Here is a 26103-nt window from a genome sequence, read left to right as displayed (position 1 = left end):
TTTTCTCTTAATTGCAAAGGTAAAAGTTGCAGAATCTCTAATTTAAAAACAGGACTATTTCAATTAGTCCATATTCAAGGAAATATATTTATAAAATGCCTACATGCTTCTTACACTAGTTATGTCTGTTTTAATTAGAGAAGGAAAATGTTTCTCATTTCCTAAATTCACAACATCCCCAGGATTGTTCTTAGTCTAAACCTCCATACAGAAATGTCTGGAATAGAAATTTTTAAGTATCAGAATCCAAGGGTATAAGCCTTCACATTCAAAAGTGCAAAAATCTCAGCATAAACAAATTATAGTTCTACAAAAATCAAAATTACAACCTAGATATCCCTTGTTTAAATAACAGTGATGTCACTTTAGAGTTAACTATAGGTAATCACTGAATTGTAACACATGCAGAGACTAAGAAAATTTCAAGTATTCCTAAATATCTATCATTACAAAAGTGAATATTTTATAATATTATGATCTCTAAAGATATATAAAGATTATGATCAAATAAACTTCAGTAATGACAAAGTAAAATTTTTACTTTCATTTCCAGCTGCTTTCTAAAATTACTAGTCTCAATCTCATTGAATTAATGAAAATAAAATTTGTCCCACTACAGATTTTTGTGGCTGAAACTAAACCTTTAAAAAATATATGAAACAAAAATAACATGAGAAGTTTCCTGATACAAATTATAATATTTAGATCCCCTAAGCCAATTCTTAGAAATTGTCACTGTTTGTAAACTAGTCATATAAAATGATTCTAAAAGTATAAATGAGTTTTACATCAACCAGTTGACTCTGACAAGCTGCCACCTCACCATCCATCACCGACAGCATCCAGCGGAAGCTTGTGGTGCTTAAAACACATTTCACCAGGAAAGGAGGCAGACTCCAGGGCAGAGAAGACTGGAGCTCTGAGACACAGGTAACTAAGTGCCACACAGTGGTGGTGGTGCCAGCCAGTGGAGCAGGGGGCCCATTGTGTGTCTCCCAGACCCTAGGAAGACTGCTCTGCCTGCATCAATGCACCCAGTCCCTCGGATGGCGCAAAACGTCCAGAATTTCAGCTTCTTTGGAGTTCTCTGAGGGTGAATGCATGTACTCCCATCTATGCAGGTTCAAAACAGAAGCAAAAAACGTAGTAACAATAAAAAATAAATTAACAACATACACAGCTCTTTATCTAAAATAAATGAAAAATAAAATTCTAAGAGTAATAAAAAGACTTATACCTCTTTGTCTCCACTAGGCTTTTAAAAAATATTTGCTGCTAAAGAAATAAAGTTTCTTAATAATTCCAGAGCATACTCTAGCTAATATTAATATTCCAGAGCCAAAACATACTTTTACTATAAACCAGGGTTTCAAAAAGTATAGAACCTCAGGTGATCCATGGGCAAACTTTTTTTAGCTTAGTACTTCGGCATTTATTTTAATGTGTTACTTTCTATTTATGACAAAGATGTTGGTTTGCCTTTCATTTTCTCTCTGAAAAAACTAAGAGTATAAAATTTAAGTAAATAATACCTTAGATTATATATAAATATACAAATATGGTCAAAATGGTCAAACTGTAGTATGAAATCTGGCAAACACTGGTTTAGATCAGAGGCTGCAAACTTTTCCTGTAAAGGGCCACATAATAAATACCTTAGGCTCTTGGGGTCACATACCTTTTGCAGTCTCTTGCCTATTCCTTTTTTGTTTGTTTTTAATAATCCTTTAAAAATGTAAATTCCATTCTTAGCTTAAGGGCTGTACATAAACACAAGTGGACCTAGATTTGTCCTGAAGCCTTAAGTTTGCAGACCCCTGGTGCAGACTTTAAGAAGCTAAAAATAACCTGTTGCATTAATGTTATTCAGTTGAGCAAGGGATTGATTTATAATCCGCCCTTACCTGCAGTTTGGAATGTGCATTATAATTAGAGGCCAACAGAGATCAGGTAGACTACCCAAGGCCTTAAGATTTCATGTCTACTTTTTTTTTTTTTTTTTTTTTTTTTGCGGTACGCGGGCCTCTCACTGTTGTGGCCTCTTCCGTTGCGGAGCACAGGCTCCCAAACGCGCAGGCTCAGCGGCCATGGCTCACGGGCCCAGCCGCTCCACGGCATGTGGGATCCTCCCGGACCGGGGCACGAACCTGTGTCCCCTGAATTGGCAGGCGGACTCTCAACCACTGCGCCACCAGGGAAGCCCTCATGTCTACTTTTTAATCACATCTTGCCTCTAGGGTGGCAAGAACACCTAACAGTGACGTGCATGAGGATCCAGCCAAGGACATGAGATCCCACGAACAACAGCTAAACAAGGACAGAGCCAATGCCATTCTGAATGTAGTTGACAATGGTAGAGGGTACTGATCTCACAAGGCTAGATCTGCACAGCAGAATGACACAAGGCAGACCTTCAATGCCAGCCAGTCCATTCTTATTTGGATATTTAAATTCATGGAGAAAAGAAGATTCTAGCTCTTCTAAAACAAGCAATGGTCATATTTTTTCTGATTTTTTCTATTTCAGTCTGGATACACACCATTCTCACTTCCTCAAAGCCAAAAAAGTCAACTGTAGATCTTTATTAACCTAATAGCACCAACATAAATAGATTTTAAAATTCCCCACAGAGATTCAATTAACCTTTATGGAAGCACACCATGGCAGCACGTAAAGCATCTGAAATAATCCCGCCTACTTTCATACAAGCTTAATACTTCATAGTGGAGAATAAGACCTTTCCCCACAAGTGCAATCATTTCCAATAAAATTAAAGAGCTGTTATATTCATATAAATCTGCTTTGCTCATAGCTCTTCCTAGAAAATTACCAAGTAGGAACAGTCAATCTAGCTCCCTAGACACCATCATCCACCCTATCTTCTCATTCCCTCTATCCTTTCCCTGCTCTCACATATAAAGCTATATCATTTATCCTGCCACCCCTTAAAAAAACCAATTTGATTTGCCTGTGATTTGCCTGTGATTTTCTTATACAGGCAGCAAAGTCAAAACCAATGAAGTCTTTAGGAAAGACATTTGTGGTGTCAATGTTCATGCTTTGTGGGGATTAGAGGATTGTGGGGTTAGGGAATAACTATTATTCTTATGAGTTATTCTTACCGGGCAGTGAGAGGTAAAGACATCAAGATGCTTTCGATCCTGGATCCTGGAGTGAAGAGGCCAAACTTTGTACCCCGATCATACAGCAGGTTAAATTCTACATACCTGACATAAAGACATCAAATAAGATTAAGGGTTGGGTGAGTAAACCCTTTCTTAAGATTAGTCCATAACAAATACTTAAAGGGGGGGCATCTTCCCACCACCTCCCACCCCATCAGCTGGAACTGGCAGAGAAAACACCAGTCTCGTCCGTTGAGTTTTCGCCATCTGGAAAGGCATAAAGAAAAGGCTATTCTATCCAACCAACAATAGGATATAGATTCAGCCCCAACATAGAGCAGTTACAAAACAATAAGGTTATGTTTTCCAATAAATAAACAGAATGAACACAAAGCTTAGAACTTCAAGGCACAAAAACAATTAAGAAAAGCAAATGGCACCCTTTATCAGGATAAGACAGCTCTTTCTGGCCCTCGCCTAGAGTCTGAGATGCTTCACAGTCAAAGACTTCATTTCACTGCTAATAACTCACACGAACTAAGACAGTGTAAAGCTCTTGTAATTGAAAAGCCAAGAAAAGATAACAGAAATCTATTAATAATTACTAATATATTCTAGATATTTCCTTTTCTTAAAATAGTTAACAGCATTAATAAGCAGTCTTCCTGCGAATTAATGACAAAGTCGTAATAGAAGGTAGTGATTGAGTTGCAGTGGTCAGTCCTTAGCATCAACTAAAACCTGGTTCAGGATGTTAGTTTTCCATGAACTGCCATAGAGTCATATCTAAACTCTGTCTAGCTTAAAAATCTGTGATTGCCTTTAACATCATGAGATCCTTTGTAAAAGGGTCTCTTCTCTCCAATTTCAAAAGATAATTTCGACTACCCAAAAGAATTGAGAATGATCCATAAATCTGAAAATTTCAATAGTCTCCCTTCATATCATTTGTCAACTCACTCAAAAACTACTCTCTTGGTCTGAACTTCCCTCAGATATTACCGTTTATGCATTGGTTACTGTATTTAATCACAACTAGAGAAAAATATTCTCTAGGTTCCCACAGTCCTTCAATTTTTAGAAAGCAACCTTCACTGTGGAAACTTGCTAAAGGCTCTGAGAAAATTTAAATAAATTACATTCATGGATCCCTTTCTAGTCCTCACCATTTATTTATCACTGATTGAGTTCTGTGCACTAATAACTATTTAATACCTTCTTATGTCTGTTTCAAAAGATAATTTAAGTGAATCTTCCTAACTTCTTCCTAAGACCATGGAAAAGAACTCCAGTCTCTCAGCTCCCTTTTTCACCCCTGATGTTACCCTCCTGAAACATGATATTTAAGGGATGGCTGTGATTCTCTATTTGTACAGATGTCTTGTTCAAAGACCCTTGTAAGGAGCTCCCAAATGAGCCTCTATAGGATCCCTGTGCTGCTTTTCTGTTTTGAGTGAACAATGCTCCTTTCTGTATATCAGCCTGACTCTCACCAGGTTTTGCTTAGATCTGATCTTTCTGATCCTTTCCATACATTTATCCTCTCCGAGGTACCTACAAACTATAAACCTTAACCACTCCCTTCAATTTAACTGATACTTACACTGTATCCTGTTTCCCTTTCCCAAAATACAGCAAAACAAAAAAGAAGACTAAGACTGGAGGTTCAAGGTCTGGGGAGAGAATAGTAGTAACTGAGGACAAGAGACTAAATGAGAGAGCCAAGTAAGAGGCTGCAAAGTCAAAAGAGAAGCAGCCTAACCACTGCAGGGGAAAGTCATACAGAAGGGGATGTGAGGAAGTGGGGAAGAGTAATCCAGATAATGGGTTATAAATGCCGTGTAAGAAAGTGAAGACAGGGCTCATAACCGCAGCAAAGAGCTGGGGTTATCTTAAGCCCCAGAGATTTCTGCCATTTTAAGGCCCAGAGATATGGGTGGTAGAAGGAGCCTTTCTTTGAAAGTACAGTCACCCACCACACCACAGAGAATCAACCTAATACCCCACACTTCTGCCTAATTCAAAAAACACGGACATGAAATGATACACACAGACAGAACTTTCAAAATATGTTGTCAATTAATAATAAAAACAAAGCAAACAAAATAAAACATCATTCCTAGGTCCAAGAAGTTTTTTTTTTGTTTTGTTTTGTTTTGTTTTTGTGGTACGCGGGCCTCTCATTGTTGTGGCCTCTCCCGTTGTGGAGCACAGGCTCCAGACGCGCAGGCTCAGCGGCCACGGCTCCCGGGCCCAGCCGCTCCGCGGCATGTGGGATCTTCCTGGACCGGGGCACGAACCCGTGTCCCCTGCATCGGCAGGCGGACTCTCAACCACTGCGCCACCAGGGAAGCCCGGTCCAAGAAGTTTTAAAGGCTTCACCTCATTAGTATTCACGAAACCTGCCAGCTTTGCATAAGAAATCTTACGCAAAACTAGAACATTGCACTTTCCACAGAGTTTTTCTTTTCTTTTTTTAGTTTCTTGTTTGTTTTTTATTGGAGTTTGTTGTTGTTGTTTCCACAGAGTTTTAAATTATCCTCTTAGGATGGTCTTCCCCACTAAACTGTGAGCTTTTCCCAGCATGGTCCCTAGCCATAGGAGGCACCTAATAAACTCAAGTGAAGGGAAGGAGTAGTAAAGGTGTATCTGGGAAATCATGGGACCAAAAAAAAAAAAAAAAATGTCCCAAAACAGATGCATTGTTAAAGAACTGTCTAACAAGAACACTTCATCAATTCTCGTTTTCCCAAGTTTATAAACAGGGAGCAAGCAAGCAGAGGTAGTCCTCAGAAAGAATAAACAACAAACATTTACCTTGAGACTTTGAACATTATCTAAGTTGACCTTTTAGCTTTACCTCCTTAAGTACCCAAAAGTTTCATATGCCTGAGACAAAATTAACATAAATGAGAAAAATCCATTTTATAGCCATGGACCAGTAGTACACATGCAATTAAGATGGTAATGAGAAACCGCTGTGAGAGGGAAGACGATAATTTGGAGCTGATTCACAATCACACCCCCGCTGAAGATGACCTCACGCTGGTCACCCAACTGAGCTCACCAAGCTGAGTGCACAAAGCAGGGTGGCTAAGGTGAGCATCACAGTCAGAAATAAGACCTACTTAACTTCATTCACATCTAAGAAAGTCTGCAAGTTTTGAAGGCACGATGACCTGGTTCCACACCTGGGATCTTTTATTTACTAGCTGTGTAAACTTGGGCAAGGGACTTACTTTGCTAAGTTTTGTCACCTGTAAAATGATGATAATTACACCAATCTCACAGGTTTGTGAAGAAATTTAGATGCAAACTGCCTAACATATTAGCCAGCACATATTAACATCTCCATAATTAATAAATATTATCATTAAGTGTAAATAATTTCTGAAGTGATTATTTTCATTGTAACACCTTCCATGAAAACCTAAAGATAAATGAAAAAAATGTGTGATTCCAAATTTACAAAGCAGCAAAAAATATTAAATGATTCCCCTATCTTGGCGTAAGGCTGGAAGGTATTGCTAGAAGAAACTATAAGAAATCAGCTGATGAGACAAAGCGAAAGAGAGGCATGGACATATATACAGTACCAAACGTAAGGCAGATAGATAGTGGGAAGCAGCCGCATAGCACAGGGAGATCAGCTTGGTGCTTTGTGACCACCTGGAGGGGTGGGATAGGGAGGGTGGGAGGGAGGGAGACGCAAGAGGGAAGGCATGTGGGAACAGAAGTATATGTATGACTGATTCACCTTGTTATAAAGCAGAAACTAATTAAAAAAAAAAATCAGCTGAAATAAATTCAACAAGTTCTTACTATAGGCCTAATATGGTTCTCTAATGTATACACAAATTAAACAAACTTCACTCTTTTTATAATACTATTTTATACAATGTTTCTTAATTCACTTGATATTTATCTAGTTATGAAAAGAAATTAGGGTGAGTATTGACAAAACTGACAAAGTATCTGCCCAAGACAACATATCATCCACTCTTATTACGGCTGCCCCGCTTCCCGACCTCCTACCCCCCAGAGTTATGCAATGAGACGGTTCTCCTGTCACTCACTCACCGTCCTCTCCGGAGCTGCTGCCACAACTTCTCCCGGGGGGTGAAGGAGTCATCACAGTGCTTTTTCACAAGGGGGATATAAGAAGGAATGACAGCCTGGGCACAGCTCTGCACAAAGCGAAAGACCTCCTCCTTGGATGGAGAGTCAAGGTCATCAAAAAAGATACCCCCGATGCCCCTCCGCTCCCCACGATGGGCTATAAAAAAGTAATCGTCGCACCTGGAAAATACAGCAAGGCCAAATCAGGGACCAAAGAGGAAAAAAACAGACAGACATGAAAATCAGTGTGAGCATTTCAGCTTAGAGCACCATCCCTGACTAATGCCAGCACAGCACCCTTACTTTTTGTCCATGTCTGAAAATGAAACTAGAGTTTTAGACAGATTTCCTGCAGTTATCAACAACGAAGAAAATGCTTACACTTTTACCTACAAAGCAACAGGCAAGCTAATACATGTCTATCTGAAGATGTGGCACTCTAAGACCTTTACTGAAAAGAAACAGAGTCCACTATTAATACTGTATTTCCTTCTTTTTTTTAAAGCACTGTATTCCTTAAAACAAGTGATGCTGCTGCCCTCAGAAGCACTGCTACTTTCGCAGCAGGCAGGAATCCTCTACCAACAATGACACAAACCAGGTCCTTGATGGAGTGCTACCCCCTAAGCTGTCTGAATCAGTTCTTATTCACCAAAGGAAGGTAGAATAAATGATCTCTAAGGTCTCTTTCGGCAATAAAATGTGATGACTCTATAGCATGCATAACTCAGGGGAGGGGTGCTGGAAGGAAATGTTCAGAGAATAAGAGTCTTCAGAACATTAAAGGTTGCCCTTGTGAACCAGCACATGAAACTATCAATTTGTTCTTGAGTCTTTCCCCACCTGTGCCTACTAGAGCAGATTTCCTAAGTCTTTCCTAATTGCTAAATTTGCAGTATAGTTTACATCCTGGAAATAGTTTTCATTATCTCTGTATAATGAGGGTTCCTAAATAGAAAACCTGTACAAACAAAAACTAAAAACTATTGAAAAGGTTATCTTAAAAATAGCCTTAGGGGCTTGCCTGGTGGCACAGTGGTTGAGAATCTGCCTGCCAATGCAGGGGACATGGGTTCGAGCCCTGGTCTGGGAAGATCCCACATGCCGCGGAGCAACTAGGCCCGTGAGCCACAGTTACTGAGCCTGCGTGTCTGGAGCCTGTGCTCCGCAACGGGAGAGGCCGCAATAGTGAGAGGCCCGCGCACCGCGATGAAGAGTGGCCCCCACTTGCCGCAACTAGAGAAAGCCCTCGCACAGAAAGGAAGACCCAACACAGCTGAAAATAAATAAATAAATAAATAAAAATTTAAAAAAAAATAGCCTTAATAGCTTAAAGTTAAAAAAAAAAAAAAAAAAAAAAGAGGAGCCGGAGGAAGATGGCGGAAGAGTAAGACGCGGAGATCACCTTCCGCCCCACAGATACATCAGAAATTCATCTACACGTGGAACAACTCCAACAGAACACCTACTGAACGCTGACAGAAGACCTCAGACCCCCCAAAAGGCAAGAAACTCCCCACATACCTGGGTAGGTCAAAAGAAAAAAAGAATAAACAGAGACAATAGGATATGGACGGGACCTGCACCAGTGGGAGGGAGCCGTGAAGGAGGGAAGGTTTCTACACACTACAAGCCCCTTCGAGGGCGGACACTGCAGGTGGCGGAGGGGGAAAGCTTCGGAGTAGCGGAGGAGAGCACAGCAACAGGGGTGTGGAGGGCAAAGCAGAGAGATTTTGGCACAGAGGATCGGTGCCCTCAGGCACACACCAGCCCGAGAGACTTGTCTGCTCGGCCGCCAGGGCGGGCGGGGCTGGGAGCTGAGGCTCGGGTATCGGCTTTCAGTCGGAGCGCAGGGAGAGGTCTGGGGCTGGCGGCAGGAAGAGAGCCTGAAGGGGTTAGTGCTAGCCCGGAGGGAGTCCGGGGAAAGGGTCTGGAGCTACCGGAGAGGCAAGAGACTTTTTTCCCTTTTGTTGCCTGGTGCGCGAGGAGAGGGCATTCCCCTCCCTCCCCTCTGCCTGAGTGAGCCAGAGCCCCCGAATCAGCGGCTCCTTTAAACCCGTCCTGTCTGAGCGAAGAACGGACGCCCTCCGGCGACCTACGCGCAGAGGCGGGGCCAGGTCCAAGGCTGAGACCCGGGAGCTGTGAGAGCAGAGACGGAAATCTCTCTGTGCAGCCTCCGAGGCAGCGGATTAAAGCTCCACGGTCCATTTGATGTGCCCTGCGTCTGTGGAGTGCATGAATGGACAGCGAATCATCCCAAATTGAGGAAGTGGACCTTGAGGACAAGATTTAAGACTTTCCCCCCTTTTTTTTCCCTCTTTTTACAACGAATTATCTCAAATTAAGGAGGTGGACTTAGCAAGATTTCAGACTTTTCGCCCTTTTCCTCTTTTTACAACGAATTATCCCAAATCGAGGAGGTGGACTTGGAGAGCAAGATTTTTGATTTTTCCCCCTGCTCTCTTTTTGTGAATGTGTAAGTGTAATCTTCTGTGTAAGATTCTCTCTGTATAGCTTTGCTTCCACCATATGTCCCAGGGTTCTTTCGGTCCGTGTTTTTTTTCAATAATTACTTTTTAATTTTAATAACGCTACTATATTTCATACTTTATTCTATTTTACTTTACCTGCTCTTTCTTTTTTTCCTCCCTTCCCTTCCTCCCTCCGCTCCTCCTTTCCTTCTTTCTTTTTCTTTCCTCCATCCCTCCCTCCCTCCCACCCTTCTTCTTTCCACTTTCTTTTTCTTTCCTTCCTCCCTCCCTCCCTCCCTCCTGTCTTTCTTTCTTTCTTTCCTTCCTCCCTCCCTCCCTCTCTTCTTCCATTCACTCTTCCTTTTGCTTTCATTCCTCCCTCCCTCCCTCCTTTCTTTCCTTTCTTTCCATCCTTCCTCCCTCCCTCCTTTCTTTCTTTCTTCCTTCCTTCCTTCCTTACTTCCCTTCTTCCTTTCTTTCAATCTCTCTTTCTTTCTTCTACTAATTATTTCTTTCTACTTTTTCTCACTGTTATTCTGAGCCGGGTGGATGAAAGGCTCTTGGTGCTGCAGCCAGGAGTTAGTGCTGTGCCTCTGAAGTGGGAGAGCCAACTTCAGGACACGGGTCCACAAGAGACCTCCCAGCTCCACATAATATCAAGCAGCGAAAATCTCCCAGGGATCTCCATCTCAACACCAGCACCCAGCTTCAGTCGACGACCAGCAAGCTACAGTGCTGGTCACCCTATGCCAAGCAACTAGCAAGGCAGGAACACAACCCCACCCATTAGCAGAGAGGATACCTAAAAACATAATAAGGCCACAGGCACCCCAAAACACACCACCAGACGTGGACCTGTCCACCAGAAAGACAAGATCGAGCTTCAACCACCAGAACACAGGCATTAGTCCCCCCCACCAGGAAGCCTACACAACCTACTGAAACAACCTTAGCCACAGGGGACAGACACCAAAAACAACGGGAACTACGAATCTGCAGCCTGCAAAAAGGAGACCCCAAACACAGTAACATAAGCAAAATGAGAAAGCAGAAAAACACACAGCAGGTGAAGGAGCAAGATAAAAACGTACCAGACCTAACAAATGAAGAGGTAATAGGCAGTCTACCTGAAAAAGAATTCAGAATAATGATAGTAAAGCTGATCCAAGATTCTATTTCCCAGATCCAAAATCTTGGAAATAGAATAGACAATATGCAAGAAACAGTTAACAAGGACCTAGAAGAACTAAAGATGAATCAAGCATCGATTAAAAACACAATAAATGAAATGAAAAATACTCTAGATGGGATCAATAGCAGAATAACTGAGGCAGAAGAACGGATAAGTGAGGTGGAAGATAAAATAGTGGAAATAACTGATGCAGAGAAAAATAAAGAAAAAAGAATGAAAAGAACAGAGGACAGTCTCAGAGACCTCTGGGACACCATTAAACGCACCAACATTCGAATTATAGGGGTTCCAGAAGAAGAAGAGAAAAAGAAAGGGACTGAGAAAATATTTGAAGAGATTATAGTTGAAAACTTCCCTAATATGGGAAAGGAAATAGTTAATCAAGTCCAGGAGGCACAGAGAGTCCCATACAGAATAAATCCAAGAAGAAATACGCCAAGACACATATTAATCAAACTGTCAAAAATTAAACACAAAGAAATCATATTAAAAGCAGCAAGGGAAAAACAACAAATAACACACAAGGGAATCCCCATCAGGTTAACAGCTGATCTCTCAGCAGAAACTCTACAAGCCAGAAGGGAGTGGCAGGACATAATTAAAGTGATGAAGGAGAGAAACCTGCAACCAAGATTACTCTACCCAGCAAGGATCTCATTCAGATTTGATGGAGAAATTAAAACCTTTACAGACAAGCAAAAGCTGAGAGAGTTCAGCACCACCAAACCAGCTTTACAACAAATGCTAAAGGAACTTCTCTAGGCAAGAAACACAACAGAAGGACTATACCTACAATAACGAACCCAAAGCCATTAAAGAAATGGGAATAGGAACATACATATCAATAATTACCTTAAATGTAAATGGACTAAATGCTCCCACCAAAAGACACAGAGTGGCTGAATGGATACAAAAACAAGACCCATATATATGCTGTCTACAAGAGACCCACTTCAGACCTAGAGACACATACAGATTGAAAGTAAGGGGATGGAAAAAGATATTCCATGCAAATGGAAATCAAAAGAAAGCTGGAGTAGCAATTCTTATATCAGACAAAATAGACTTTAAAATAAAGACTATTAGAAGAGACAAAGAAGGACACTACATAACGATAAAGGGATCGATCCAAGAAGAAGATATAACAATTGTAAATATTTATGCACCCAACATAGGAGCACCTCAATACATAAGGCAAATACTAACAGCCATAAAAGGGGAAATCGACAGTAACACAATCATAGTAGGGGACTTTAACACCCCACTTTCACCAATGGACAGATCATCCAAAATGAAAATAAATAAGGAAACACAAGCTTTAAATGATACATTAAACAAGATGGACTTAATTGATATTTATAGGACATTCCACCCAAAAACAACAGAATACACATTTTTCTCAAGTGCTCATGGAACATTCTCCAGGATAGATCATATCTTGGGTCACAAATCAAGCCTTGGTAAATTTAAGAAAATTGAAATTGTATCAAGTATCTTTTCCGACCACAATGCTATGAGACTAGACATCAATTACAGGAAAAGATCTGTAAAAAATACAAACACATGGAGGCTAAACAATACACTACTCAATAACGAAGTGATCACTGAAGAAATCAAAGAGGAAATTAAGAAATACTTAGAAACAAATGACAATGGAGACACGACGACCCAAAACCTATGGGACGCAGCAAAAGCAGTTCTAAGGGGGAAGTTTATAGCAATACAATCCCACCTTAAGAAACAGGAAACATTTCGAGTAAACAACCTGACCCTGCACCTAAAGCAATTAGAGAAAGAAGAACAAAAAACCCCCAAAGTTAGCAGAAGGAAAGAAATCATAAAGATCAGATCAGAAATAAATGAAAAAGAAATGAAGGAAACGATAGCAAAGATCAACCAAACTAAAAGCTGGTTCTTTGAGAAGATAAACAAAATTGACAAACCATTAGCCAGACTCATCAAGAAAAGAAGGGAGAAGACTCAAATCAGTAGAATTAGAAATGAAAAAGGAGAAGTAACAACTGACACTGCAGAAATACAAAAGATCATGAGAGATTACTATAAGCAACTCTATTCCAATAAAATGGACAACCTGGAAGAAATGGACAAATTCTTAGAAATGCACAACCTACCAAGACTGACTCAGGAAGAAATAGAAAATATGAATAGACCAATCACAAGCACTGAAATTGAAACTGTGATTAAAAATCTTCCATCAAACAAAAGCCCAGGACCAGATGGCTTCACAGGCGAATTCTATCAAACATTTAGAGAAGAGCTAACACCCATCCTTCTCAAACTCTTCCAAACAATTTCAGAGGAAGGAACACTCCCAAACTCATTCTACGAGGCCACCATCACCTTGATACCAAAACCAGGCAAGGATGGCACAAAGAAAGAAAACTACAGGCCAATATCACTGATGAACATAGATGCAAAAATCCTCAACAAAATACTAGCAAACAGAATCCAACAGCACATTAAAAGGATCATACACCATGATCAAGTGGGGTTTATTCCAGGAATGCAAGGATTCTTCAATATACGCAAATCAATCAATGTGATACACCATATTAACAAGTTGAAGGAGAAAAACCATATGATCATCTCAATAGATGCAGAGAAAGCTTTTGACAAAATTCAACACCCATTTATGATAAAAACCCTGCAGAAAGTAGGCATAGAGGGAACTTTCCTCAACATAATAAAGGCCATATATGACAAACCCACAGCCAACATTGTCCTCAATGGTGAAAAACTGAAACCATTTCCACTAAGATCAGGAACAAGACAAGGCTGCCCACTCTCACCACTCTTATTCAACATAGTTTTGGAAGTTTTAGCCACAGCAATCAGAGAAGAAAAGGAAATAAAAGGAATCCAAATTGGAAAAGAAGAAGTAAAGCTGTCACTGTTTGCAGATGACATGATACTATACATAGAGAATCCTAAAGATGCTACCAAAAAACTACTAGAGCTAATCAATGAATTTGGTAAAGTAGCAGGATACAAAATTAATGCACAGAAATCTCTGGCATTCCTGTACACTAATGATGAAAAATCTGAAAATGAAATCAAGAAAACACTCCCATTTACCATTGCAACAAAAAGAATAAAATATCTAGGCATAAACCTACCTAAGGAGACAAAAGACCTGTATGCAGAAAATTATAAGACACTGATGAAAGAAATTAAAGATGATATAAATAGATGGAGAGATATACCATGCTCCTGGATTGGAAGAATCAATATTGTGAAAATGACTCTACTACCCAAAGCAATCTACAGATTCAATGCAATCCCTATCAAACTACCACTGGCATTTTTCACAGAAGTAGAACAAAAAATTTCAAAATTTGTTTGGAAAAACAAAAGACCCCAAATAGCCAAAGCAATCTTGAGAACGAAAAACGGAGCTGGAGGAATCAGGCTGCCTGACTTCAGACTATACTACAAAGCTACAGTAATTAAGACAGTGTGGTACTGGCATAAAAACAGAAAGATAGATCAGTGGATCAGGATAGAAAGCCCAGAGATAAACCCACGCACATATGGCCAACTTATCTTTGATAAAGGAGGCAGGAATGTACAGTGGAGAAAGGACAGCCTCTTCAATAAGGGGTGCTGGGAAAACTGGACAGGGACATGTAAAAGTATGAGATTAGATCATTCCCTAACACCATACACAAAAATAAGCTCAAAATGGATTAAAGACCTAAATGTAAGGCCAGAAACTATCAAACTCTTAGAGGAAAACATAGGTAGAACACTCTATGACATAAATCACAGCAAGATCCTTTTGGACCCACCTCCTAGAGAAATGGAAATAAAAACAAAGATAAACAAATGGGACCTAATGAAACTTAAAAGCTTTTGCACAGCAAAGGAAACCATAAACAAGACCAAAAGACAACCCTCAGAATGGGAGAAAATATTTGCAAATGAAGCAACTGACAAAGGATTAATCTCCAAAATTTATAAACAGCTCATGCAGCTCAATAGCAAAAAAACAAACAACCCAATCCAAAAATGGGCAGAAGACTTAAATAGGCATTTCTGCAAAGAAGATATACAGACTGCCAACAAACACATGAAAGAATGCTCAACATCATTAATCATTAGAGAAATGCAAATCAAAACTACAATGAGATATCATCTCACACCAGTCAGAATGGCCATCATCAAGAAATCTAGAAACAATAAATGCTGGAGAGGGTGTGGAGAAAAGGGAACACTCTTGCACTGCTGGTGGGAATGTGAATTGGTACAGCCACTATGGAGAACAGTATGGAGGTTCCTTAAAAAACTAAAAATAGAACTACCATATGACCCAGCAATCCCACTACTAGGCATATACCCTGAGAAAACCATAATTCAAAAAGAGACATGTACCAAAATGTTCATTGCAGCTCTATTCACAATAGCCCGGAGCTGGAAACAACCTAAGTGTCCATCATCGGATGAATGGATAAAGAAGATGTGGCACATATATACAATGGAATATTACTCAGCCATAAAAAGAAACGAAACTGAGCTATTTGTAATGAGGTGGATAGACCTAGAGTCTGTCATACAGAGTGAAGTAAGTCAGAAAGAGAAAGACAAATACCGTATGCTAACACATATATATGGAATTTAAAAAAAAAAAATGTCATGAAGAACCTAGGGGTAAAACGGGAATAAAGACACAGACCTACTTGAGAATGGACTTGAGGATATGGGGAAGGGGAAGGGTAAGCTGTGACAAAGGGAAAGAGAGGCATGGACATATATACACTACCAAACGTAAGGTAGATAGATAGTGGGAAGCAGCCGCAGAGCACAGGGAGATCAGCTCGGTGCTTTGTGACCGCCTGGAGGGGTGGGATGGGGAGGGTGGGAGGGAGGGAGATGCATGAGGGAGGGGATGTGGGAATAGATGTATATGTATGACTGATTCACTTTGTTATAAAGCAGAAACTAATAAAAAAAAAAAAAATTCAAAAAAAAAAAAAAAAAAAAAAAAGAAAAGGCAGCAGATGCAAATCCCTAGAACTGATGTGCTGGTATAATTCACCTTGACTGTGACTTCTTGGCTTTTCTTCATAGGTACATTTTATTAACAGAATTAAAGTATATCCTGAGCAAGGCTGTAAAGCCAGCATTAACTAAATCATGTTATTTCCAAATCTCTTTTCATGATATTATGAAATGAAGAGATTTACTAAATATGTATACTAAAAACTTTTTAGCTAGCCCACATCCTAGATATTTTATTAATACTACTCAGATAAAGTTCTTCAGTAACAGCAATAAAAGGAAACCAAAAAAAAAAAAGAGAGAGAGACTGTCTACCCCACCAATCCTCCTCCTGAAAGGAAGCCGATTTGTAAGAGAAAAACAACCCTTCATCCTACATCTGTGTGTCCATAGCTATCCAGTGTTTAGTGGTAATGTCAAATCAAAGAGAGGTTATTTAAATGTCTTAGATTTTCTGAGGATTTTAAAGCTGAACTCCATATTCTTAGATAAATAACATCAAGATTCCACAAATATTAGCACTAAAAGCAAAGCAAAAAAAAAAAAACCCCAAAACCCTTTCTGTTCCTCCTTTTTCTAGAATGGCAATTAGCTCTAAGCAGTGTTGAGTACTTTATTATTCCAAACAACTTATGCACAGACTCCATTCCACATCTACCAAATATCCTGGGTCTCCTCACAACTTTTTTCTTTACCATTAGAGCTCCTTTCACAAAGTTTCCAATCCCACTTTCTCCTTGTCCAAAATCTCCAGTACATTTGCACCTCTCCTAATAGTTCTCCAACCCTTCCCATGCCCTAACACATTTCCATGGCAACAACAAGATGATAATCCTCGTGTGGGATGAGAATTTAATATCCCACTTTAGGATTAAAAAGCCTCTGATTCTCAGGCATATATCACCTTCAAGTTTATATCCTAAATCATCTGGTATCAAAAATGATATTGCTGGGCTTCCCTGGTGGCGCAGTGGTTGAGAGTCCGCCTGCCAATGCAGGGGACACGGGTTCGTGCCCCGGTCCGGGAAGATCCCACATGCCGCGGAGCGGCTGGGCCCGTGAGCCATGGCCGCTGAGCCTGCGCGTCCGGAGCCTGTGCTCTGCAACAGGAGAGGCCACAACAGTGAGAGGCCCGCGTACAGCAAAAAAAAAAAAAAAAGATATTGCTACCCAATTTTTATCACAGACATTCAAATATTCCTAAGAAAATAATGTATTAAAACCACTTAAAACTCGTATCTCACTTCTGGTGAAAGGAAGGAAGGGAGGGAGGAAGGAAACAGTTCAACCTTCATAAGCTGAAAAAGATACTTAGTGACACAGTAGTGCCTTCAGGATCTACAGAAGGAATGGAAAATACTTAGCGGTCACGACAAGTTCAATAACGTTACCTACCATTTTTTAAATTTGGGGTAGAGATCTGGACCATGCTGGTCACAAGCCTCCTTTAGAGTCCTGTGAAAATGCACTGCATCCTCTTGGTTCAAGTATGTTGGGGTAAGGTCACATCCACCACCAAACCACCACTGCTTGTTACCTACCAAATCAAGACATGTGATTCTGATGTGGACTTTGAGATACAGCACACTACTCAAAAGGAAAAGTTAAATACATTGCTTTAAATGCCATCACCTGCAGAGACACCAAAAGGAGTGGCGTGCACTGCACAGGTGCTCTGGCAGGGTGACAGTTGGCCTAGCTAATGGCAAACACAGACTGGAACTATATTTACATAATGAAGCATGATCAATTGCACCCCATGTTAAACCCACTGACAACGCACTAGTGACTAGCAAAGCTACATATGTGGAAAATAATTTCCAAAAGCAAGTTCTCAATGGCAACTTAACATTGCACGTGAGGTTTTCCTTTGGATGTAATAAATTTATATTTGCAAAGAACCGTGTGTGCACTTTAAGTTCGGGTTCATTAAATCATTCCTTGTGTGTTGGAGGAAAATGGGGATGCCACAGACCAGCCAATACCACTTTCACTTTTCACATCTAATAAATAATCCATTGCACCTGCCAAGGAATAAGCTTTCACATGCTTCCCAAAAAGCCTAGTTAAGATGGTATTTATTTTTTCTTGATTTTAGATGTTATGCCCCCTAACGTGCTTTAAAATACACATTTTGCACAATAATACTTTCCACACCTCCAGAGCCCTTACCGTCGGCTTCTTCTACTTCAAAGTATCTGTAGTTGAAATGGATAGTAGGAGCATGAGGATTCTTGGGGTGGATAACAGAGCTCACACCCATAGCACAAAACGGCAATTTACCTGGAAAGTAAAACATGCAGTGAGCTGCACTCGATCACCTGGCTTGATACAAATTAACTCCAACATGGTTTCTGAATCAATCTTCAAAGGCTGCTTTTCAATTGGTCTCTTAAAATATAATTTTTAAAAAGTAACTGTGTCGGGCTTCCCTGGTGGCGCAGTGGTTGAGAGTCCGCCTGCCGATGCAGGGGACACAGGTTCGTGCCCCGGTCCGGGAAGATCCCACATGCCGTGGAGTGGCTGGGCCCATGAGCCATGGCCACTGAGCCTGTGCATCCGGAGCCTGTGCTCTGCAACGGGAGAGGCCACAACAGTGAGAGGCCCGCGCACCACAAAAAAAAAAAAAAAAGTAACTGTGTCTTCAAGTCCATTCTCTACGTCTGCGTCTTTATTCCTGTCCTGCCCCTAGGTTCTTCATAACTGTGGACATATATACACTACCAAATGTAAAATCGATAGCTAGTGGGAAGCAGCCGCATAGCCCAGGGAGATCAGCTCGGTGCTTTGTGACCACCTAGAGGGGTGGGATAGGGAGGGTGGGAGGGAGACGCAAGAGGGAGGAGATACGGGGATATATGTATATGTATAGCTGGTTCACTTTGTTATAAAGCAGAAACGAACACACCATTGTAAAGCAATGATACTCCAATAAAGATGTTAAAAAAAAAAAGTAATTGTGAACATGCTCAGCTGGCATAGGCACCCAGATGGAATTTTACAGAAGCAATATGTACTTTATAAATAAAACTTGCGGGGAGAAAAGGTTTACAATCTCCTATTAAAGGAGATTGTCTGATTTACCATCTTTCGTCTTCAGCTTTTTTCCTCTGCTTTTCATCTGTTTTGCTGCTTCCTCAGAAAGATTTCCATGAACGACAGAAATGCTCACCCCGGCCTTTTCAAAAACATGCCCATCTTGAAGTACACAGCTGATGCCACCACCTCCTGTTTATGGAAATGTAAAATGAGGAGAGAATGTAAGGGGATATGCGAAGTTAAAAACAACTGCTGCGTGAAGGTGGTGGGATTAGGAGTTATTTTCCTCCTCTATTTTCCAAATCTTCCATAATATCAGCACATTTATAATTTTTAAGTACAATAAAATTAGATAACCAGCTTAGCTTTATGACATTTGCTACTGATCATGGGTGAATATTTTATCTCCCCACACCACCCAACCGAATACTCTTCTACATCCTTATGTCATCATCTAAAATGAATCACTGGAATAGTTTCCCTTCAAATAAGACTGTTCAGAATGGCAGCTGTTGGTTGTGAAACATGAGAGAAAGCTAAGATTAAAAACAGGAATAAGTACATTCAAAGAGTGTTCCAGTATTGCCAAATTTAAGAGCTCCATATTGTTTCAATTGTTTTTTCTCAGTGTGCTGTTTGCCTTTTAATTTTGTTTACAGGTAATTAAAAAACATACTGAAATGCTTAAGGAATTCGGAAGCTTGAACTGAGTGAGACACACATTAACATTTAGGTATATGAGCTTTACTACTAGCAGCTGGTTTGTTTTTTTGAAGACACTAGAGGTACCACAAGAGTTAATTGTTTCATGAAGCTTCATATTTGGCTTGTTTTATTTATTTATTTATTTTTGGCTTGTTTTATTTCTAAAAATTTTTAGAGCTGGATGGGACATGAGATGATCCAGTATGACCCTTGTATATTTCAAATGAGAAAACTGAGGCCCAGAAAGGCAAAATACTTTCTCCAAAAACACACAACTAGTAAGTGGCCCAAACAATTTGTCTCAGTGCTTTCTAAGCATCAGACAATATTTGCAGCACTTCAAATATATACACCTTATTTTATCCTTATAATACATTCATATGTTATTTATAATTTCATTTCATAGATGAGGAAACAGAGGCACAAAAAGTAACTACTGAAGGTCACACAGCTAGTCCAGGCTGTGTCCTGATTCAACAGTCTTCACTTAAAAAATTAGAAGATAGAGGACTTCCCTGGTGGCTGTGGTTAAGAATCTGCCTGTCAATGCAGGGGACAGGGGTTCGAGCCCTGGTCCTGGAAGATCCCACATGCCGCGGAGCAACTAAGCCCGTGCACCACAACTACTGAGCCTGCGCTCTAGAGCCTGTGAGCCACAACTACTGAGCCCACGTGCCACAACTACCGAAGCCCACGTGCCTAGAGCCTGTGCTCCGCAACAAGCCACCCCAATGAGAAGCCCACGCGCCCCAACAGAGTAGCTCCTGCTCACCACAACTAGAGAAAACCTGCGCGCAGCAACCAAGACCCAACACAGCCAAAAATAAATTAATTTAAAAAAAAATTACAAGATGGAAAACACTATGAAAACCAGATTTAACTTCATTTAAAATAAATGTGGCAGTATCACAGCCCCAAATCAGCTGATGAGAAGTTGCTGCAGTAGTCCCAGGTAAGAAGAATCAGAAATCCTTTAAGTTTATGACCAAGATGTAAGGTTTCACTATATAGGCAATAACATGGTCATGAATGTAGGACGCTATAAGAACTAGGTTTTAATACTTAAGTATTTTACCAGTGGAAATAAAGATTTTCCTGGCACGAAATCTGATGGGTACATTTGGCAGAACTACTGACAAGCCAGGTCAAATATTTCTTGCGCAACCTGGTGAAAAGACACAGTGACACAATAACTCCCTCAGCTGGAGGAGACTGGTTGACCCTTAGTAAAGAGGAGATGACTTTCTTCTTCCATCTCCAAAGGAAGAGAAAGGGTAAACGCACCCAGAGAAGCAGAGGAAATGTGGAGAAAATCTATGCTGAGTTACAACCTTGGACATCCAAGCCTGTTGGCTAAAACTGACCTTAAGACTTGTGTGAAAAATGCCATATAAAATTGCAAAGATTTTTTAAATGTCCAGTACTAGAGTGACAGCAGATTTGGGTCCACACCTGCAAGATGACGGCTGATGACCCTGTCAGTGTCAATCGTTTTAAAGGTGTCCCTTTTAACCTAGCAGCCGCTGTGTAGGTACCCCTTTCCTTACTCCCATTCCCTATTCTGAGTCATTTTCTGCCTGCAAACTAAAGCCCGACCTCTCTTCCCCATCTCCACCTCCCGCTAGGGGCCGACCTCCTCACCTTCCTTCCTCTCCCACCGGTCCACAGAGAAGCGGGCGCCCCCGTCCACCTGTGCCAGCGCCTGGCACACCTGGGCCTGGGTCTCCAGGATCAGCAGCTCCATCTTGGTCTTCATGTCGTCCGGCCTCCTCCGCAGCTCGTGCAGGTCGGTTACAGGTGAGGCCATGAAGCAGCTGCAGCGACGGGCCAGCTCGTCGTCCTCCTCCGGCCTCCCCGGCGAGGGGCTCGGCGCCCCCGAGCTCTTGCTCACCATCTCCGCCCGCTCCACGTGCCCGAAGGCGGCGGCGGCCAGCCCGGCCAGCCCGGCCAGCCCCGCGGCCAGCCCGGTCCACAGCCGGGGTCCGCCTCCCGCAGTAGGGCCGTACCCCAGCCCGCGGCTCTGCTCGGGGCAAGCGGTGCCAGGGGGGCGACAGAAGCGTCCGGCCGCGCAGCGCAGGGACCAAGAGCGCAGCTCCCCGCAGCCGCCCCGCGCCGCGAGCCAGCAGGGGCCCGCGCTCAGCCTGCCCAGGTGCATGGCCATGCTCCCGCACTGTCACCCTGGGCAGTGCCCACCTCCCGCAGACAGGCCCCTGAGCCCCCTGGAGTCCCGAGCGGCGAGCGGCGAGCGGCGAGCGGCGAGCGGCGAGCGGCGAGCGGCGAGCGGCGAGCGGCGAGCGGCGAGCGGCGAGCGGCGAGCGGCGAGGTCAACCTCGCCGGAAAAGAGCTACTACCGGGTCGGCTGCCCGGCGTAGAATGCCGGGAGCTGTAGTCCTGGCTCCTATCGCCGCCTGCAGGGGCGCGCCCGGGAGATAAAAGAATCCACCGTCCCCAGAAGGGCGGGTCCCGCGGGTAGAGAACTGGGGTGCTGGGTAGGAGAGGGCAGTGGAAGCGAAGGCGGAGATAAAAGAGGCCGTCTTGTCACGTACGACCTCTGGTCTGCGGTTCACCCAATCACAGGGAGAAGACAAAGTAGGGCTGAATGCGCTGAGGGCTAACCGGAGAGAAATGTGGCCAGAGACCCCTGCCCCGACTTATATTTCTAAACAGCGTTGCAAACCCTGACTCCTGTATGTATAGAAGGCCCCTTCGTCCCCGGTTCTAGTCCTATAGAGCTTCTAGTGCTTGTAGGATTGGTGGGGGCGGAGCCTGGGAAACTCCTTACCTATGGGCTAGTTTTTTTAAAGGAGTCGGAAAAGCTAGTTAAAGGACTCCTAAGAAAATCCTAGGAAAAGACTTTCTGGGATCAACTCTATATCACAGTTCTATCATAAAAATCTTCCCAGGCCTTGCTCCTACAGTGCCCACTTAATTATTTTGGAACTAGGAAAAGCAAAGTGTTTTACTAAACCGGCATAGAGCTTAGGAACTGGTGTGTCTGGCTGCTCAAGGAAGAAGAGATTTAAACATACGGATCCTACAGTTGTAGAGTGCTGCCAAGTATTTCTCACGTTTAGTACTTCCAGCAACTCCAGTAAGCTAGGCAGGACAGACATTCACACTCCTTCCTCTTCTCACCCCCAGCGCGCGCGCACACACACACACGTTAAGAAAAATGAGGAAAGAAGCTAACATAGATTTGATAGATTTTTTTGTACCTGTAACCATGCCACAGTTCCATGTTGTCTGGACATAAGAGTGTAAGAAGGACTGTCATGGGCTAATTCGTCCCTTAAGTCTCCAAGATGATTTTAATTTCTAGTAGTAGATAATTACGTAAGCCACTGGTGGTAGTTTCTACGTTTTTTCTTGGTGGCTAGATGCAGTGATGGAAATTCCATGGCTGCGGGTCAAAACAGCTTTTCAAGGCAGTATACTTTATCATCCACAACAGCAACCAGCAGCTCTTACACAGAGCATATTGTTAGCTGGGTGGGCATGCTTGACTCTCTAGCAGATTCAATGAGTGTTAAAGGCCTGGATTAAGAAGTGAATGAAGTACGTTGGGGGAAGCTTTTAGCTGTAGTGTGACTTGCCGGGAGGCTGAGTTGGCAAAGGAAAGAAAAGATGAGAACTATCACTGTATAATGCAGCCCACTGCAGGGAACATGGGGGCTCAGTGAGCACCAAGAGGGGACCAAAGCCAGCCTGGAAGCCTGGCAGGTCTTTTGGCAGGGGAGACACCAGAGCTGAAAAACCTTAAGGAGGTTTAGCCCTCAACAGGGTGAGGGAGGGTCTGGGAGCTCTGTAGGCGAGGGATTAAGAAACATTAGCTGAATGGGAACATATATATATATGTATAACTGATTCACTTTTTTATAAAGCAGAAACCAACACACCATTGTAAAGCAATTATACTCCAATAAAGATGTAAAAAAAAAAAAGAAAGAAAGAAACATTAGCTGGGTATTAACCCTCCTTGACTGGTCTAGACCACTGAAAAGAATACCTCAAGGTGTAAGGGAGGAGGTGAAGGACAGATGGTGTCTGTGTTCAGCGAAGAAAGATCCACAGGGCAGTTTGGGGCCTCAGCCCTATCAGGGATATCCTTGCTGCATCCTGGATCCTGGGCCTATGCACCTGCCCACAATCACTTTGTCACTCCTAATCCCATTCCTGCCTCACCTCTCTCTACCTGGGCAACTCTTTTGTGCCTTTCAGAACTGGGATCTGGCTTCACCTCCCACTGATGCCATCCCTGACACCCCCAGGCTGACTTGGATAGCATCTTCTCCTCCTCTAGCCTCCTGTGCTCACCCCTCCCTAACACTTGTCCTACAGACAACACATCTGTCTACCCCACCAGACTGTGAGCTTCGTGAGAGCAGGGTCTTTGTATCCCCAGCACCTACCACAATGCCTAGCATGTGGTTGGCTCTGAATGTTTATAGAATGAGTGAAAAGAGGGCAGACTGAGCAGGAGAAACTGCCAGATGCTCCGAAGGAATCAAGAAGAAAGAGTGTTGTGAGACAGTGAGATGTGAGGGGAGAGGGAGAGGGGGCAAAATTGATGAAGGGGGTTAAAAGGTACAAACTTTCAGTTATAAAATAAGTAAGTCCCGGGGATGGAAGATGCAGCATGATGACTATAGTTAACAGTACTATACTGTGTATTTGAAAGTTGCTAAAAGAGTAATCTTAAAAGTTCTTATCACAAGAAAAAAAATGTGTAACTATGTGTGGAGATGGATGTTAACTAGTTAATTGCAGTGATCATTTTGCAATAGATACATATATAAAATCATTAGATTGTACACCTAAAGCTAATATTACATGTCAATTATACCTTAATGTTTTAAAAAACAGAAAAAGAACTATCACTCAAGGAAGGCTTTGTTTGCCTTTTCTAGATGCCTGTGATGGGGTTTGACTGAGCCTGGTGGTGAGAAGTGAACCTCATTAATGAAAAGGAACCTCTCTGGCCCATTTCCTTTAAGAACCCCCTTCATTATTGCTCGAATTCTGAGAATACCCAAAAAGTTAGTAAAAGATAAGCAGGCACAGGCTGTTTTGAACATTTGCCTGGTCAGATAGGCTGGACTTGAGCCCAATTGTGTGCTAGTTTCCAGGTTTCCACCCCTCCACACCCTTAGCCTTTCTATGTGCAGGGCCTCTCTCATTTCCTCCTCTGGTTTCCAGCGCCTTCCCTACATTCACCTTGTTATGGTACACTTAAGAAAGACCTTAACAGCCTGATTAGTGTGAGTTTAAACCACACTTCCTAGGGGTTCAAATTATCTCCAAGGAGGATACTTGTATGTAAGTGTTATTTGTTGGGGTGGAGTAAAAGGCATCCCCTTGTCAAGCAATTTCAAGCATCAGAAAGCTGACGGGGACAAATCATACGTTTAGAGTAAGTTGTAAGACATAAGGTGTAAGGTAGATATTCTCACCCTTTTTGAACCCAGTTTCCTGCACTGCTGTGTGTTCTGTGTGACCCTACCAGCCAAAATGATTCTGACTAGACTTATACAAACTCATGAGGTATAGGTATATTAGTATCATTTTTCAAACACCACATGCTTCCCAGAATCCTTATGAACTTTACCCCTCCTCTCTGCCCCAAAGCTCTGTTGAACATAACTGACTTGAGGCCTGCTGATGGTATATGAGTCTGCCCTTTTCTGGAGAGGATTAGAAAAGACTCTGACATCCCTCTGGCAGATTTTCTGCCTTCTAAAAACACACAGTCATAATTCCCAGTAACTTTACTAAATTGTACTGCTTTCATCAATTCCCAAATTTTGAGAGCCAAACTTAAGAAATGTATTGGGTTGGCCAAAAGGTTCGTTCAGGTTTTTCATAAGATGGTATGAAAAACCTGAACGAACCTTTTGGCCAACCCAATATTATTCAAGTGACTCAGCTCTGTTATTTTCTGCTAGATACAGAAACTCAGGATAATTATAAATTGTGTTGCCAAACAGATATGTTTGCCTTGGCAAACTTCTGCCAATTTATCCAAAATTCTAATGAGGGTGGTCATGGGTGATAGTAGTGAGATTAGCAAAGAAGTGGAATTTTTGAGATTTTTACTCAATTTTTGTCCTAGAATTTGCATTTTAAATTTTTAGGATTTTGGAGGCAAATATTTACACAAATAATTGTTTTTTAAAGCTAATGTAGCCTAAATATCTAATTCAATTTGGTGTTGCTAATTTGTTTTTTCTTTAACTGAAGTAATTTTTTTTATTGGAGCATAGTTGCTTTACAGTGTTGTGTTAGTTTCTGCTGTACAGCAAAGTGAATCAGTTATACACATATATATATCCCCTCCTTTCTGGATTTCCTTCCCATTTAAGTCACCACAGAGCACTGAGTAGAGTTCCCTGTGATACAGTAGGTTCTTGTTAGTTATCTATTTTATACATAGTAG

The 26103-nt window shown here is 41.9% G+C and overlaps 1 protein-coding gene across 1 annotated transcript; it reads right to left on the bottom strand.

Moving 5' to 3' along the window:
• Nucleotides 1-1025: 1025 nt before the first annotated feature.
• On the bottom strand, nt 1026-21831 carry CPOX (coproporphyrinogen oxidase; the record flags this gene model as incomplete). The annotated part of the gene is made up of 7 exons (XM_079704796.1): nt 1026-1113; nt 3123-3227; nt 7206-7424; nt 17322-17463; nt 18099-18209; nt 19011-19154; nt 21312-21831. 7 exons carry the CDS (start codon nt 21829-21831, stop codon nt 1026-1028), a joined length of 1329 nt encoding a protein of 442 aa, XP_079560922.1.
• Between the last annotated feature and the right edge of the window lie 4272 nt (nt 21832-26103).

This window comes from Hyperoodon ampullatus, assembly GCF_949752795.1.
Source record: "Hyperoodon ampullatus genome assembly, chromosome: 5".
Taxonomy (NCBI): Eukaryota; Metazoa; Chordata; class Mammalia; order Artiodactyla; family Ziphiidae; genus Hyperoodon; species Hyperoodon ampullatus.
Note: the sequence above shows the minus strand (reverse complement) of the source record. Positions and strands in the feature narration are given on the sequence as shown.